Source organism: Seriola aureovittata, chromosome 11 (assembly GCF_021018895.1).
Source record: "Seriola aureovittata isolate HTS-2021-v1 ecotype China chromosome 11, ASM2101889v1, whole genome shotgun sequence".
Classification (NCBI taxonomy): domain Eukaryota; kingdom Metazoa; phylum Chordata; class Actinopteri; order Carangiformes; family Carangidae; genus Seriola; species Seriola aureovittata.
Genome location: NC_079374.1, coordinates 26034567 through 26051165, shown reverse-complemented (window position 1 = coordinate 26051165; position 16599 = coordinate 26034567). Strand labels below are relative to the sequence as shown.

The 16599-nt window shown below is 39.2% G+C and overlaps 1 protein-coding gene across 1 annotated transcript; it reads left to right on the top strand.

Annotated features, from left to right (window-relative positions):
• The first annotated feature begins 3032 nt into the window (after positions 1-3032).
• On the top strand, positions 3033-13144 carry gtpbp8 (GTP binding protein 8 (putative)). Its single transcript, XM_056390279.1, has 8 exons — positions 3033-3191; positions 3671-3865; positions 3979-4132; positions 7026-7124; positions 7986-8116; positions 9424-9523; positions 12207-12325; positions 12874-13144. Exons 2-8 carry the CDS (start codon positions 3696-3698, stop codon positions 12962-12964), a joined length of 864 nt encoding a protein of 287 aa, XP_056246254.1. The 5' UTR covers positions 3033-3191; positions 3671-3695; the 3' UTR covers positions 12965-13144.
• The last annotated feature ends 3455 nt before the right edge of the window (positions 13145-16599 follow it).

Sequence of the window (16599 nt, the reverse complement as noted above, 5' to 3'; positions counted from 1 at the left end):
GGGTTTGTGAGCTTTAAAGGATTTATCCGCAGCTCTGTTGTTGCTAAAAGCCATATAAATGGCTGTTGGCTGAAAACCTCCACCTATTAAGCAGCCCATCAGCTGTCCATGGTGGTGATTCCCACTCTGCTCAGTTCTCTGTAAAATGATAAAATGTTAAAGTAATGCAGCTTTGAATTTGCTAATTAATCCAAGGAACACAGAGCTAGTCTTCCTTTTACTCCTATTCCACATGAAGATATTTACTTAACTGCCAAACAAGTGTATCACGTTTGATGATGCACTAAACACATATGTAATAAAAGATGACTCAATTACATATTCAAATTCCCACTTTAATAAGACACTCAGTTCATATGAAATCTACATTCCCTTAAACGGGTGATGAATGAAAAAGGCGTTTGCTTTACCACATGGCACACAAGAATAAAAGACTCCATTGCAGAAGGACAGGGGGAATATGAGAGCTGTAATTGGATATCTGTGAATTAATTTGTTCAGTGAACATACTATGAATCACATCAGGTCATAAAACCCAGATGGAGCAGAGGGAGGATTGGCACAAGGTGGTGCAGGCAGATATTTAACATATTAGTCTAAGCGCGGTGACGCTTTCAGCAGTCTGCACTGCCACCATGTGGTGATGGAGGGGGCCAAGGAAACCATAGGAGAGCTCTGCAGATTACAGTGATTCATTTTGAAATGGTGAGGTTAAAATGAGATCCCCAAAGAATGCCAAATGTTCTACATTTAAAAAAAGAAAAAGAAAAGATTTTAAAACTATTAATCAAAGCTGGGTAAATATCGGAGCGTTTCTCCTTTCTATAGGAAGGAATGTGGAGAATGCTTTTTGGGGGAAACAGTGAGAAGGAGGCTAACCACTCTGTGCTCATGAACCTGTGAAACCCAACCACCGCTTCAACATGACTACTGATGAAACTCCTTTTCCTGGTGGGAGTCTCGGCGTCAGAAGCACGCAGAGGGCGAGAGAAGCTCGGAGTCGCTCTTATCACTGCCACCTCATATAACCAAATTTATGAAGACATTTCGTTGGCATGCTCTACGTAAACACTAGTATCATAATCTTCAATAATCCCCACCGAGAGGGTGATGGAGGACGTACGTGACAGCTAGAACTGTAGCTTTCCCTGTGGAGAGGAGACGTTTCCAACCAAGGAGCAGGAACACAGGAATGTTTCTGTACATGTTGCCAGGAATGCAACAGTTTGACAAATGTAACTGAATCTTAAGAATGATTCATGCTCACAAATTATATCCCAGAGTCTCAATTCAATGTCTTTTACTTTAGTCACGAGGAAACCCTTATGTATTATGACAGATCTACAGGGAAGATACAGTCAGAAAGTGTTCAGACCCCTTCACTTTTTTACATTCTGTTATGTTTTTCCCTCATCAGTGGATTGTAGTCTCACAGATGACAAGGACAACCGATGCTAAACGTCATGAATGGCTTCCTCTGGACGTGACGCTTAGAATTGAGGCCAAGAAGTTCAATCTTCCGACAGGTGTGTGTCTGTCCACATCATGTCCAATCAGCTGAGTTTACCACAGGAGGACTCCAGTCAAGGTTGAGAAACGTCTCAGAGATGCTCCAGAGAAATGGAGGAACCTGAGCTAAACTTCAAGTGGCACAGCAAAGTAGGGGAGAAAAAGTTAGGAATCAGCTGATTGAGCACATGCTCAATTTAATCCTTACTCCACATGTGAGGAAGTAGCTCCCTGCGATGGACACAGACTGTTTTAAAGGGAGAAAACTCATTTTGAGTTAAGAAAGTTTTTACTTAATTTATTCTGATCTGGAACTCAACTCTTCAAACTTATGTCATGTTTATTTTGAGTCTATGTAGATATCTTTCATGATAGTTGTCAGTGCTAATGTTGTAGCTGTTAGCTGTAAATTAAGCTAGTACATGGCTACAAGAGTCTGGGTTAGTTGTAACAACAATATACCCACACACACACACACACACACACACACACACACACACACACACACACACACTAATTATGTCAAATAGTCATTTAAAAGTTGAACAAAAATCTTTCAATATCAAGTTTTTGTCATAATCCTTAAATCATAATGACACCTCACCTGAATATTAGGTGAATTTCACTCCTTGTGTTTGAGACTAAGTTGCTGTGTTTCAGAGACAAGACTTCTACCTGGCTGAGACATTTAGAAATATGATTGATTGTTTGTTTGTTTTTTTTATTGGATTTATTTAAAAGTTTCAATCAAGTTTTTTTTGTTAACAATCCTAAATCGTGGGGGTGTTAACCACTGTTGTTTTGTGGAGCAGTTTTTAGTATAATAGAACAGGTTGTGGAAAGTGCAACACATCTAAGCTACAATGGCTTCCTCTGTTTTGGACTCTCTGGCTCTCCTTCCATTTAAAACATCAAAATGGTTTGCTGTAGTTAATGGTGAAAATCTGCAATTCAAGGTAGTGTTTTTTCAGTTTTAGCTCCTCTGTGACCGGGCCTTTAACCCAAACAACAGTTTCTCCCTCTGGGTACAGACCTCTAAATGTATTGATTATTTCAAGTTTTCCAGTTTTTGGTGTTGTGCATCTTTCAGACCAAAAGTGTGCACTGCATACTAACATGATGTAGGCCCTATCTGAATACTTATGTCAGTGTGATATTTCAGTTTTTTCTTATATATTTTAAAAATTCTGTTTTCACTTTGTTGTTATGGGATATTGAGTGTAGATTAATGAGGGAAAATGATCGACTTTAGCATAAGACTGCAACATAACAAAATGTGAAAAAAATGATGGGGTCTGAATGCACTGCAGAATGGTGGGATGTAACAAAGCAATCTAAAAAAATACATAAGGGTTTGACTTTAAATCTATAGCCTTATATCACCATTAGCTGGAGTTATTCTGCAAACCTACTTGTCTGACACAGAATACAGTAATATTTCTATATAAAAAAAACATTGCAACTACTCTTATAATAATAATCATATAAAAATCGATAGCTAGATTGTTAGATAGTGTTTTCATTTGAAGAGGAAATATCGGTAAAATGACGTGTTTTCAGTCGGACTCATTTCAGCGCTGCACTCAACATGGAAGACGAAAACAGTAAACAACGCGCAGTGCAGTTGTAGCTAAACTACGCAGACTAATTGATGACTGAGTGATGGAAATGTTGGAGTAGAGGTAACTCATGAAATGAACCAGCGTTTCGAAATATATGTCGTTCATTTCATAGATATTGTGCATGTAATGCTAATGTTTTGCTAGCATACCGGTGTGTCTACGTGACCCTGACGTTATCTGTTCAGGGACATAATACTGTGTTTATACATGTGTGGTGTTTTTCTGAAATAACTAGAAGCTGGTGTGGTGTTGTTAAAGGAGGTAATTTAACATGAACTGCATCTTCAGTCCTTTTACATTTGTCTCACCCTTGTGTTGACAGCAAACAGACTGGTCAGTGCGTAGACTGCAACATTAATTTACACGTCAGTTCAATGATTTATCTTCTGGTAGTTTCCATAATTTTGGTTCGTGTAGTGTAAACTTGAGCAGGGTTTCCAGCAGAGCCCCAACTCAAATTGAAGCAGCTAAATTGATTAGATGTGGCTGCACTTGTATGACTCTAACGGTAACACTAGTTGTCTGTGTCTGTGCTGCAGGCGGGTCTGACTTCAGCAGGGAAACATGTTTTGTCTCCGGTTGGGACTGTGGCTTCAGCCTGGGACTCAGGTTTGTGTTGTTTCCCGGCACAGCGTCCACAAACTGTCTTCTCTCCAGCAGGCCACAAACCTTCCCCCAAAGAAAGTCCAAAGCTTACTGTACCCCTTTAGTGAGCTGGAGGGATACCTGGACAGGTACTGCAGTTTTTGTAGAGATAGTGGGTACAAGATTTTGTACTGCCATAAAATATAGGCTCTTTTATACCCTCAGCTGATTTCTTTCTTATTATATGGAACTAAACTTTCAGGTCTGTGGACAGGACACCATTCCAGCTCTTTCATCCCAGTGTGGAGGACATGGTTAAAGCAGAAAAGCTCTTCTGCTCTTCACAGTCTCATAAGATCGATTACTACAGCTCTGCAGAGAGGATGGACCATGTTCCTGCACTGCGACAGCCAGAGGTGAGTGCAGCCATAGTCAGACTGTTAACAGCTTTGTCATGGTCAGTGCTCCCAAAACGTGTGTGTGTGCTGGTCCTACTGTGCCACTGAATTCATTTTATGAGTTATGTAAAGTTATGTATGTATTTTTTATTTTTTTTAAATTGAAAGTTTAAATGGCTGTTGTGCACCACTGGGAGAAAACTGTTCATAACATTATTTATTTATATATATATATATATATATATAAAAAACACCATCTCAAATTGCATGCACCTCTTGTCAGTTTCTTATTATGTCCTCAAAACACTTGGTGTTTCACTGAGATATAATGGTCATCTGTAGTGGTAGAATGTGATTTTCTTTATCTTTTTCTTTTTTTTTGCTCTTTGTAATTAATACATATAATTCTTACTCTACATGAACAGTAACTAGATAAAACTAAGATTTAAGTAATGATAAATTATACAAAGAAAAATAGAAGAATAAATATAATATAATAAATATTAATTATTAATATTAGGGTGATGTTAGTGCACAGGTGCAATTTCCCCTCCTGTAATATCTGATTGTCAGTTCACCAATGAAAGGTCCGCTCCAAACAGACTCTTACACATGTCTAAATATTTATATATATAAATAAGATTTTTTTTAAGGTCTGATTATTTTCAAAGGTTTAAGCAAAAAGAACTTGCAGGTTTTTTGAGTAACCTGATGGGAATGATTTCTTTTCAACCCTATACTTTTCTGTTTTGAAGCCGTGTACATATGCAGACAAACAAAAGCTTTTAGGAGCTGAACAGACTGTGATAATGTGAGCCACAGGTCTGAGTTGTGCAGGCTGCCTTCAACACCAGTGTACTGACTGATCTGACGTGCAGACTAACAGGCGGAGGAATGTGACCACATGTATTTTTATTCTTAATAAAACACCGTCCCAAACCATAAGAGTCACTAACAAGGAGCATTGCTCTCCTTAAGTAAATTCAGTGCTCGTTACTCAGCAGTGGTCCTTGACCAAAAAGTTGAATCAGGCTAAACTTTTACCGCAGTATGACGTCAACTGGCGAGGTGCTGCGTCGGCCAATAACATACATACAAGCAAGCAGACACTAGAATACTTTGTGACTGAACAGAGTATTAGTGATGTTTACCTGGCAGTCGTTGCAATAAAGGATACATTAGTTGTTGTAGAGTCGTAAAATCTTGTCTTAGTGCATTACGAACTGCTGCAGAGCCTTCAAACTCATGGATCTGTTATTCCATTGGACTTCCTGGATTGTATTTCATGTCTTACCAGTATCCCATCACTGTAGTCTCTTGCGTTGTTCTGATGCATGGCTGTTTTAGGTCTGAATGCTAATGGCTAGCCTGCTAAAGGAACCTCATGAACTGGTAGGTAGAGAGAACACCAATTGGTGTAAGCTGCAATTTAAATTATTCCTTTCTTTCTTATCATATAGCGAGTAGCATGGTAGCACTGTGGTGGTCTGCGACAGCTGCTTCTTTGTAGAGGGAATGTTTTATCCAGGAAGAAAGTGCCACCAAACATCTTCCTGTTCATCTGATGCAGTGTACTGTAAATACATGTCCAAAATAAGATTCAGATCCCATTTACATGACATGATAGATTTTGAAGTGTCATTTTAATTATGAGGGAGAAAATTTGTTTTTGTTATGTTGTTTATTGTTCAAGTCTGAGCATTTCCCCACTTCATTTCATTTCACACAAATCAGAATAAAACACAAGTAGAAGCTCACAAAACATGATAATAATGGGTGAAAATGGGTGAAAATGGGACACCAATGAGCTCCAGAAGCTTGTGAGCAGGGGCCCAGTCACTGGATGTACTAATACAATTACACGAGATACCTACAACCCTAAAAAGAGAGAGTTCCAAAACATCTATCCCATCAGTCCAAACATTAATCCAAAAGGCAAGATAAACAATAACCAGTTGTGAATTATTATATTTATTTTAATAATCACTGCTGCTTTAAGTTGCTTTTAAAAACAGACGAAGAGATAGTGACATTTTTTATAGTGTTATCAAGCTCATTCCACACCTGTGGACCTCTGTGAACCACTTTGTATTGCATTTTTTTCATAGTGACTTCCTGTTCTTTATGGTTCAGCTGTGAGCAGAGCTTCCTCTGGATGTTGTGTCACTGTCATATTGGTGACAACAGGATGGTGTTATTAGGCTTAAAACTTAACTATAATTATTGACCAGAGCTAAAGTTGAAAGGATGAACACAGAGCAACTAAAAGAAAGAGTCATAGTGTAACATATAGAGGTTGTTCATGTTGCCCTTCTTTGTCCCAAAATGAACACAAAGCCAGTGAAAAATGTAGTGTAATGTCTCTTTACCCTCCTGGAGCCAAATACATAATTAAGCAGGAGCTGACACTTGATAATAAATGAGCAGATTTATAACCTTATAGACAGTAGTGTTCACTGGAGGGATCAGAGTGGAACATTGTGTTGATAGGACAACAGGGTCTCTTTGGCATGCCGAGTTAGTTACCATTCTGCCCCTCTGCCCTGTCAGAGGATGATGTATTCGTAACTCACTGGCAGCGCCAACCTCCATCCATCTGTCCTGTGTCGGAGAGATGGATGAGCCCGAGCCGCGTTCTGCGGGACTCTGCGATCGTGGTACTGCAGCGGCGAGAGCGTGGCAGCCGGTCGCAGCAGCCCGTAACAGACAGAGCAGCTGAGTGATTCACTGAATGAGGAGAAAAATATTCCAGCACAAAATCTTACAGCACAGATCACTGAATTAATATCAGGAGGTTCAATCATCGTAAGTCAGCACAATATTGCAAAATACAGGAAGTTTGTGTGAAGCAGTTTGTGTGTGTGTGTGTGTGTGTGTGTGTGTGTGTGTGTGTGTGTGTGTGTGTTCCCAGGTGTGTTTCATCGGCAGAAGCAACGTGGGAAAGTCGTCTCTGATCAAAGCTCTGTTCTCCCTGTCTCCTGAGGTGGAAGTCAGAATCTCCAAAACTCCAGTGAGTAGCTTCAAACAACACACAGTCTATCTGTCTCAGTTCTAGGGTTTATACTGTCCTACGGAGCCAAAGAGCAGTAACTACATATCTGATCAAGCTTGAATGAAGTTGTTGTTTTCTGTTGTACCATATACAATATTTGTATACATTTCTGCTTTAATATAAAAACATGTTTTTTTCAAATTTTTAATTTTTTTTTCAAATCAAAATCCCAGTTGCTAATTTTATTCTATATTATGTACACAAAATTCTTGTTTATTATATTTGTGGAAGAATTACAGGATTAAGAATTATAATGATTGATTAAAGGTGGCTGAGGTGGGTTTTTATCACAGTAAATGTAATTTTATATCTCGGCAAAAGTATATATCATGATACAGTAAGTGTTTGGGGTTGGCAAACTGCCACTGACTGTCGCTCTCACGTCACATGAACAAAATGAGCGGTCCTGCGGCACAAATCACGTTACCTTGCGAAGCAGCTGGAACGATGAGATCACTGAATATGTAGCACAGACACTGAGGGATAGGTGCAGCAGCGGCGGAAGCAGTATTGCCAAATATCTACTGCTGGACACATTTCTACCGTTGTGCAGTGTATACCGTCATATTGAGTCAAGAGTTTTTGTTTTGCTATCTGTATTGAAACTCAGGTTTCATGTCAGGTATTGAAAAGTTTCCTTTTCTCTTTTTCTCTTTCTATTGACGCTCATGTTGCTGTTACCGGCACCTCTGGCTTCTTGGTATATGCCGTGTACAGAGTGTGTTCTCATCACAACAATCTTCACCCTTGTTTGCAGTTTAGCGCCTCTTGTATTTCTCTGTTGTGACCTCTGTGTCTCTCTCGGTGTTTCCCTCTCAGGGTCACACAAAGAAGATGAACTTCTTCAGAGTGGGCAAAGCTTTCACCGTCGTGGACATGCCGGGCTATGGACACAGAGCGCCCAAAGACTTTGTGGAAATGGTGGAGCCGTATCTTTACACAAGGAAAAAGTGAGATATTCACTGTGGCTGAGAAAGCAACATTTAATAGTAACATGTATCTACAGTGGAGTCACACTGCGTGATCTCAGCACAGAGAGAATTACTAGCCCTCATACATGTGACTGATGTCTGTAGGACCAAAGTAACACTCTGACTGACCATAAGTAACCTTCCTATCACATGGTTTCTCTTGAACACCAATAACAGAACTCGCTAAAAACTGTTCTCCATTGATCAACTTCTTAACATACGACTGACGACAGTTCCCACAGTCTTTTGAAAGTTCTTGGATAGTGTTGCATCTTGCGTCTAGTGTTGATATCTGTTGCATTCAAGCTGTTCACTTGATGCCGTTTAAGCCAATCAGTGCCAAGTAAATATCTCTGTGCTCAGCAGTATAACAGATATTTAAATCAGGTGACTTTCCCACGCTGTACATCGGTAGAGACGCGTCAACCAGTGAGTTTGCCAGAGCTGAAGAGGCTGTCCTGTTGTCTACATGTACAGTGTAAACATATCTGGAGTCTCAATACAAGCACTGGACGGACAGCTGTATTATTTATGTTTATTGTGTGACCCCCCTTGCGACACCGTACAATATGTTGGAGGTTCCACGGGGAAATGCGTGGGTAGGAATTATTATCCTATTACCTCATTGTCTTGGAACTGTGGAAATTTCTCAACAGGGATTGTGTAATAACTCTCACTGCCAGAGGGGGGAGACAAAAATTCCACACTGCAGATTTAATAAGGTTGAAGTTAGGATACATACATGAATCTGAAAAGTTTGCATGATGTTGCTGCTTCTCCAGATGAAGCTCATCATCTCGCTGTGTGTGTTTTCTGTCTTTGTGTGTGTGTGTTTTCGTATTCAGGGCATTTTGGTATTCAGTGAGTGTGTGTTTGTGCTTTCAGTCTTGCATGCGTTATGTCCTAAGTGGCCACCGTACAGAGCCACATCTGTTTCTGACACAACATAAATCTGCCGCCACTTTGATGATTTTATCAGTGACAGAACGTTGGCGAATCATTTTGCATTGATCTGTCATTGCACTTGTATGTTAAGATAAGCCATTAGAATTGATGTGTGTTTTACTCTTAAGAGTCTATGTGGAAGGAAAATAAATGATCTTTTAGCCAAGCTGACCTGAGAAATTGCCTTTACTTTACTGACCCTGTCTTCTACACCTGAGGATCTGTGTTAGTAAAAGTTTGTGCTCTTATGTTTATGAGTGGACGACCTGGAAATAGTCACATCCACCTGTCTGGTTTTTGTTCCGTATGAAGTTGTCTAATGCGTCCTTCTTGTCTTTCAGTCTTGTGAGGACATTCCTGTTGGTTGATGGCAGCGTTGGTCTTCAGAAGGCCGACCTCATCGCCCTGGAAATGTGTGAGGAGTTCAGACGTCCATATGTGGTAAGATTACACACATGTTCTTCATTAGTAGTTACATCCGCTCTGTTCGGTGGGAAAAGATTTTCTAGATAAGTAAAAACAGAAAACTGTGGCAAGAGAAAGTGAGTGAACCCTTTATATTTTCCAAAAATGTCTTAAAATATGGTAAAATCTTCATCTGAGTTACAGTTATAAACAAACACGATCTATTTTTACTAATAACACTCTATAACACATGTCCTTGTTCATATTGAAAACATCACTCAATGTTTATCAGGAAAAAAGTATGAGACCCTGCTGGCTAATGGAATCAACAAGCTAGACATGAGTTAGCAAACCTGGAGTCCAGTCAATGAAACCAAACTGAACCACACTTTAACATTTTTAGTTTGTTATTCACAAAAAAACATCTGCTGATATGAACTCGAAAAAGATCTCAGAAGACTTCAATCCAAGACAGTTGATTAGCATGAAGCTGAAAGGGTCACAGAGTCATCTCAAAGAGTTTAGATCCTCATCAGCCACAGTCACACAAACTGTAAATGGTTCTGTGGAAACTCTCCATAGAAGTGGAGGTCCAGCTAAGAGGACTCCAATGGCACAAACGCAGAATGATCTGGTTAACATCTCTGTTCAGGAATCAACCAGACAAGTTCAGGCCAAAGAGGAGCTGTACGCTCCACAGCACTGCTGGGAAAACATTTTGTGGACTGATGAGACTAAGGTTGAGTTGTTTGGGAAGAACTAAAAACGCTCTGAGCACCAACACGAAAACATCATCCCAAAGGTGAAGCAGGGTGGAGGGAGCATCATGATTTGGGTGTTTGCTGCCTCTGGACCTGGACAGCACATCATTGACTGCTAAAGAGAAACTGCTGATGCAGCAGGACAATTAAGCTAAACAAAGAAAATCCACCTGTCGGAGTGGTCCAGTCAGAGCCCAGACCTAAATCCAGTAGAGATGATGTGGACTGAGCTGAAGAGAGCCGCTCACACCAGATGTTCTAATATATTCTAATAATATGATTGATGGCTGTATAGAAACAGACATTTGAAGACATCTGCAGATCATGAACAGATCATGAAAATAATCGTTGGTTGTAGCTTTGAAATGTTAAATGCTGTTTCAGTGTGACACAGACATGAGCTGCTCTTTACCAACTCTTGCCAAATAGCAATTTGAAGTGTGGGTGTGCGTCATGTTGCAACACAGAAATGAAAGGCTTTACAGCCCACATCACATTGCACCAGCACACAGTACCTGCCCATGCCTGCCTGTAACCAACCACACGCACCCCAACCAAGTATGTGAAGTGTGGGGAAAACAAACTGGAAAAAGGTTAGCAGACACCAGGGCTGAACAATTAATCAGAATATTATCGAAATCACAATGTGGCCAAGTCCAATATCCAAATGGCAGGAGCTGCAATTTTTTGATTAAAGGTAAAATGTGTCACAACAGACCTTTTTATAAATGTAATATAAAAGCATTGTGGTGCTACAGGAAGCCCTGGACTGCAAATCATCTTCTGACATCATGGTGTATTACAATTACAATATCTGTCAGAATGATAGCAATGTGAGCTTTGTTTTTTTGTTTTTGCAAATCATTCAGCCCCAGCCGACACAGTTTCATCTGTGAGCACTGAGACTAACCAGACTTCACCCCTCCTTTTTACATTTAACTCATTCTTCTTCTCTAAGTCCTCAACATTATGTCCACACTGAATTAATGCTGAACGCTCCCACTCAGCCATTTAAAAACTGCTGTCCCCTCTGAAATGCCACCGCCATGGCATTATAATGAAGCACCCCCACTCTCCCCGCTCTCTGTCGTCAATTATTCATGCCCGCACGTTATTAAACACTTTGACCATTATTAAAACTGTGACAGAACGGCTTTTAACAAAGATTAAGATTAACTCCCACTGCTGAAAAAAGGAGGTAGCATGAACCATGAGCTGAAATGGTGACGTTCAAATTGTAAAAAGTTGTTGCTTTTCCTGGAAGAAGATACAGGACAGATCACCAGTAGCTCAGTACATGAGTGTAGTGAATGATGGGTTTTAAATTTAGTCAACCATTTAAAGTATATTTTTTGGGGCTTTTTATGCCTTTATTGGATAGCACAGTAGAAAGAGGCAGGAAATGGGGAGGCAGAGGGAGGGGGAATGACAGTAAAGGGCTGTCCGATGCGGGATTGGAACCGGGTCCGACTGCAGCGAGGACTGTAGCCTCTACACATGGGAGGCCTGCTCAACTCACTGCACCGCTTGACGCCCATAATTTAGTCAACCATTTAAATCTATTCCTTTTCAGTGAGGAATTTCCAGACTTCATTTTGAAAATTGTAAACACATAATATGTTTATAGTATTATTACTCAGTAGTAGAAAACCAATCATACAAAAAGCCAAAATCTTTATGTCCACAATATAAAGAAATATCAACAGTGTAGAGTAGTATTGTTAAGTGGCCAGTAGGTGTCACAATGAGTCTGTTTGTGCTGACTCAACACAGCGCACCAGCAGAGAAGGCTCAGTGAGTTAGTGCAGTGATTTAGTTGACTGATAAATTAGAACAAGATGAGGATGACATACTCCTTATCGTAAATGTATATGACCTGCTGATGTTTACTGATGGCTCTGTGTTGTTACATTTTTCAAGACTGTGTAAATCTCAGTGCGAAACGTGTTGTTGTGCAGATGGTGGTGACTAAGATTGACAAATGCGGTAGCGGAGCTCTGCTGACAAACTTACTGAATCTTCATGATGTGGTTAAAACGCAGACGGCGAGCTGCTTCCCTCAGCCATTTCTGGTCAGGTGAGACTCACAGTTCCTCTAGCCAATCACTTACAGGAAAAGACTGGTGATAGTTTTTTTTTTTTTTTTTTTCTTACTGTCGATAAATTGCATGAAAAGACCCAAACCAACAATCAGCTGATCCCACTAAGTATTGCGTGTGTGTCCAAGGCCTCATGTCTTATTCCTCTGTGCTACTTTGTTTCACTGCTGTATGTATATATATATATATATATATATATATATATATATATATATACTACAGCACCAAATGAGAATTAATTTGGATTGTTGGTTTTCCTCCTTTCATGGGATTTGTTGAGATTGCAAAAAATAAATAACAATAATGTTTTGACCTGTTCATGTTAAATTTAGCAACATGTACATTTTCACAGCATAATTTTCATTTTAACAATATAGTCTCATACTTATACTTAAGAGAAATGTTGTTTTTCTTAACTAATTATTCTACTTTTAGTCTATATTACTGTTTTTTGTCCAATGTTAATCTGCTTTGTGGTTTAAATAGACTAATTTCCTTCTTTATTGCATTTTTTTCTCTGTGACAGCTCCCTCCATTTTTTGGGCATCTACCTCCTGAGATGCTTCATTACTCATCTAACAGGCAGCATCAGGTTATCAAACACTTCTCAAAGCTGATGAGAGGCCAGTGAGCGAGGTCTGGACACCTTCTCTTGAATCTGGAAGATTCTCAACATTTGTATTTTATCCCTAAGTGGTGATATGTGTTGCCTAATAATGGGACCTCCATTACTTGTCCATGTAGAGCTACTGTAGATTCTATCTGAAGATTTATTTTCAAATAAAGTGTAAAATCCACTGTTGTTGGTCTGACTGGTTGTCCTTTAACTTTATGGTTATACATTACATTGTACCTTCTACAGTCCAAACAGATGTGCATGTGCACTATTTGGCGACTGCTACACCACTACCGTTAAGGCCATATAGTGTAACTTAGAGGTAGGACTTGAGGAAGAACTCTTTTATATTTCTTCAATATTTCAACTAATAATGTTGGAGCTACGAGTTGGTACTCAGTGTACTCTTGCTTGGGTGGAGAGTTGTCACCCTCTTACTGTAATAATAGTAATGTAGTCTAGTTTTAAGAGGCCAAATGATAATGAATAAAAGATGGACCTGGAATAATGTGTTACACTAAAACTCAAAGTGGTGTCACTCTTCAACCCGTGTGGTATGTCTGTTATACTTTTTTTTTCTTTCTTTTTTTTTAACATTAACTATTATTAGTCTACTGGTGTTGAGCCCCCTCTTACTTTCCAATTTCATTGTCTTCCAATGTCATTTTCACAATAAAAGGCATAGCTTACATGCTGAATGTTAATGGAAAACAGCGCTGCACAATTAATTGAAATCGCAATATGGCCAAGTGCAATATCCAAATCAAAAGGTAAAATGTATCACATTGTTGTGCATTGTTAGCACCATAACTGTTGTGGTGCTACAGAGACGCCCCGGCCTACAAATCATATCCTCCAGATGTAAAGGAACATGTTTGTTTGGTACAAGAACCAACAAAAATCACATCATCATTTAAAACATTTTTTTCAAATTTTTCCAACTGAAATCGCAAAATCTGCCACAACAATCGCAATGTGATTTCTTTGTGCATATCATGCAGCCCTGATGGACAACAAGCAAAGCAGGTTTTTATGTCATAATTAAACTTGGGTGTGACTGAGTCCTGTTACACATTATTTTTATTGGGACAGCATTTAGCGCTGAACATGTGACTACCTCTACAGACAATTAACCCTGAAACAGTCAGTATACTTCAAACAAACCACGTCTAAAGGCAAAGGTCTTTACACCTGTTCCAAATGGCCACACTTGGAGACGGAGAAAAGCCTGCCGTTATAAAGACGAGCGAGACCTGGTGAATTGCACAAATGGGGGAAAGAACACAGAATTTGGGGCTTTGGGTCTCTTCATGTTGTGCATTCAGTGTGTTACATTTGGATGATAGAAGTAGTTTATGAGGAATAAATTCAAGAGCATGAGAGAAAAGCTGAAATTCAATCTAGAGTACTTCCTCGCCTGTGCAAACTTGGTCAGTTGCTGCTTAAGACGGATGTGCTTCTCAGTTTCACAATTTTATAAGAATTAGCTGACACAGCCAGATTTCACCATCAGAAATGTGTTGGCAGATGGTGTTTAAATGCACAGTATGTAACTTCTGCTAGAGATCTCCCAATCAAAGCAATAAGAACATTTGGCGTTTGGGGATGTCGTGAAGTAGCATGCAATCATAGGAGTTGTTTTCTTCAACACTGTTGCCGTCATTGCAGTCAGCTTCTGCTGGTTAGGATTTCCTCAGTGTAAATTGTTTAGGAAATCTCCTCTTCTCCAGAAAAAACAGATAGGTGATTAAAACCTATAAAAACACAGAATAAAGCAGTTTCATCTCAGAGGGGCTGTAACTTACGGTCCAGACGATCAGGAGGTTTTGATCTGCAGCCAAATTATCCACAAAGGTCTCCTCCTGTCCATAACAAACAGACCAGGGGATTAAATCTGGTAAAAACACTGAATAAAGCTAGTTTTGTGGTAAAAAATCTGTGATTCTACGACAGAGTTCGAGCTGCTGCAAATGTTACCTGAGCTTATTTCTCTGGTGACTTCAGACCCAGATGTCCTAAAATCCCTTATCCAACAAAAATATATAGTTAAAAAGGACCAAGAGCTCATAAGTGTAACATAAAAATTTGGATTGAGACTGGAAACAAAGTCAGTTTTGACAACCACAACACTGGCACGTGTATAAAGGATAGGACGTCACTGACAGGCGACCAAATGAAACATAAGTGTTACCATGATTAAAATCACAGATTTCTCTGGTTTGAGAATTAATGGAAACATTTGGGATAATGTAAGAACACAACTCAAAAAAGAGAGCAGGTCTGGTCATTTTTAGACATTTTAATGAGGAAAAGTGACATACTATAGCTTTAAGACACTATTAGAAAAATCTGCATCTCTTCTGAAGTTTACTGAGGTCCTTAAGGCAAGAGTATGTTCAAACATGTCATCTGACCATGTCTGAGAGGGACTACACACAATAATCATTCAGATGGGGTTAAGGACACACCACTCATTTGAAATCACAGTTTCTGAACGCAGCGCTGCAACAACCCCAGTAATTGTGTCCTGTGTGGCAACTAACTTCCCGGGCTACATTACTATGACTCATCAAAATGATTACTTTGTTCAGACAAGTCTCATACTGATAATTTGCTGCCATTTGTTGCAGATGGTTGAAACACATAGTTTCTCCAATCAGAAACATGTTACTGCATGCTACTACTGTTAGAACCTCGCCCCCACCAGGAAGACAGAAGACACATTCACTGATATTTCCTTTATTGAAAAAAAAATGTTTTGGAAGTATGAAAGTAATTTTTGTCAAACTGTCCTGATGTTTTGGTTAGGACAATTAACTTAAACTTACTGCACTAAAATAGATAAATGTTGCCTGTTTTGACTCAAGGTAGACCTATGTTCTACTAACTCAATAACGTATGTATATTTTGAGAATACCATCCTTATTGAAAGTTAAATAGTGAAATTTAATGTATTTTATGTTTGAATTCTTCCATTCAAATAAATGTTGTGAATAATATTTCATATGTAATCACCTTTAAAGGGTACGAGTCATTAGCAAACAGATACAAGTTTAATATATATAGAAGTTTGACTGGTTTAGTCCAAACAGTCTCTGAGTAACTGAGAGAAATGCAAAGTGTTACAACCGTCCCCAGTCTCCACTAATTGAGATGTACAATTTAGCGACTGACAATAATAACAGAGGACATTTGGCGTGGGACAGTTACATGTGGTAACCAGATTTGTAGTTAAAATGTGGGTATGGGTAAGATTAATAACACACACAGGGGAATATGATGGGAAACATCTAACCTGCAAAGGACGGTGGTTGAAGGTTAAAATCAGCAGATGTAGTCATAAACAGTTTTATAGAAGCTGTAAGGAAAGGGTCAAGGTCACACTCTGAAAATCACATCATATCCTTTTACTTTATTTTTTTCCTTTTAGTTCTCTTGTTACATAAAAGAAGCTGAAAGTGTCTCATCATCATTTCCTTATTTTACAGTGGAGCGGGAACACAGTAACATGTGGGCCTATCAGATTAGATTGTTATCTGGAATCAGATCACCTAAGATAATGGCCATGACATGACACAAGCCTTCACACGCTGATTCACACGAGTTGCAGAAAGATACTTAAAATTTACTGCATCC

What these genes read in the sequence shown, in the direction of transcription:
- gtpbp8 (XM_056390279.1), top strand. Translation starts at nt 3,696, where the DNA reads ATGTTTTGTCTCCGGTTGGGACTGTGGCTTCAGCCTGGGACTCAGGTT. An exon ending in CTGCACTGCGACAGCCAGAG is followed by an intron (nt 4,133 to 7,025) that starts GTGAGTGCAGCC and finishes GTGTGTTCCCAG; the next exon opens with GTGTGTTTCATCGGCAGAAG. An exon ending in TCAGAATCTCCAAAACTCCA is followed by an intron (nt 7,125 to 7,985) that starts GTGAGTAGCTTC and finishes TTTCCCTCTCAG; the next exon opens with GGTCACACAAAGAAGATGAA.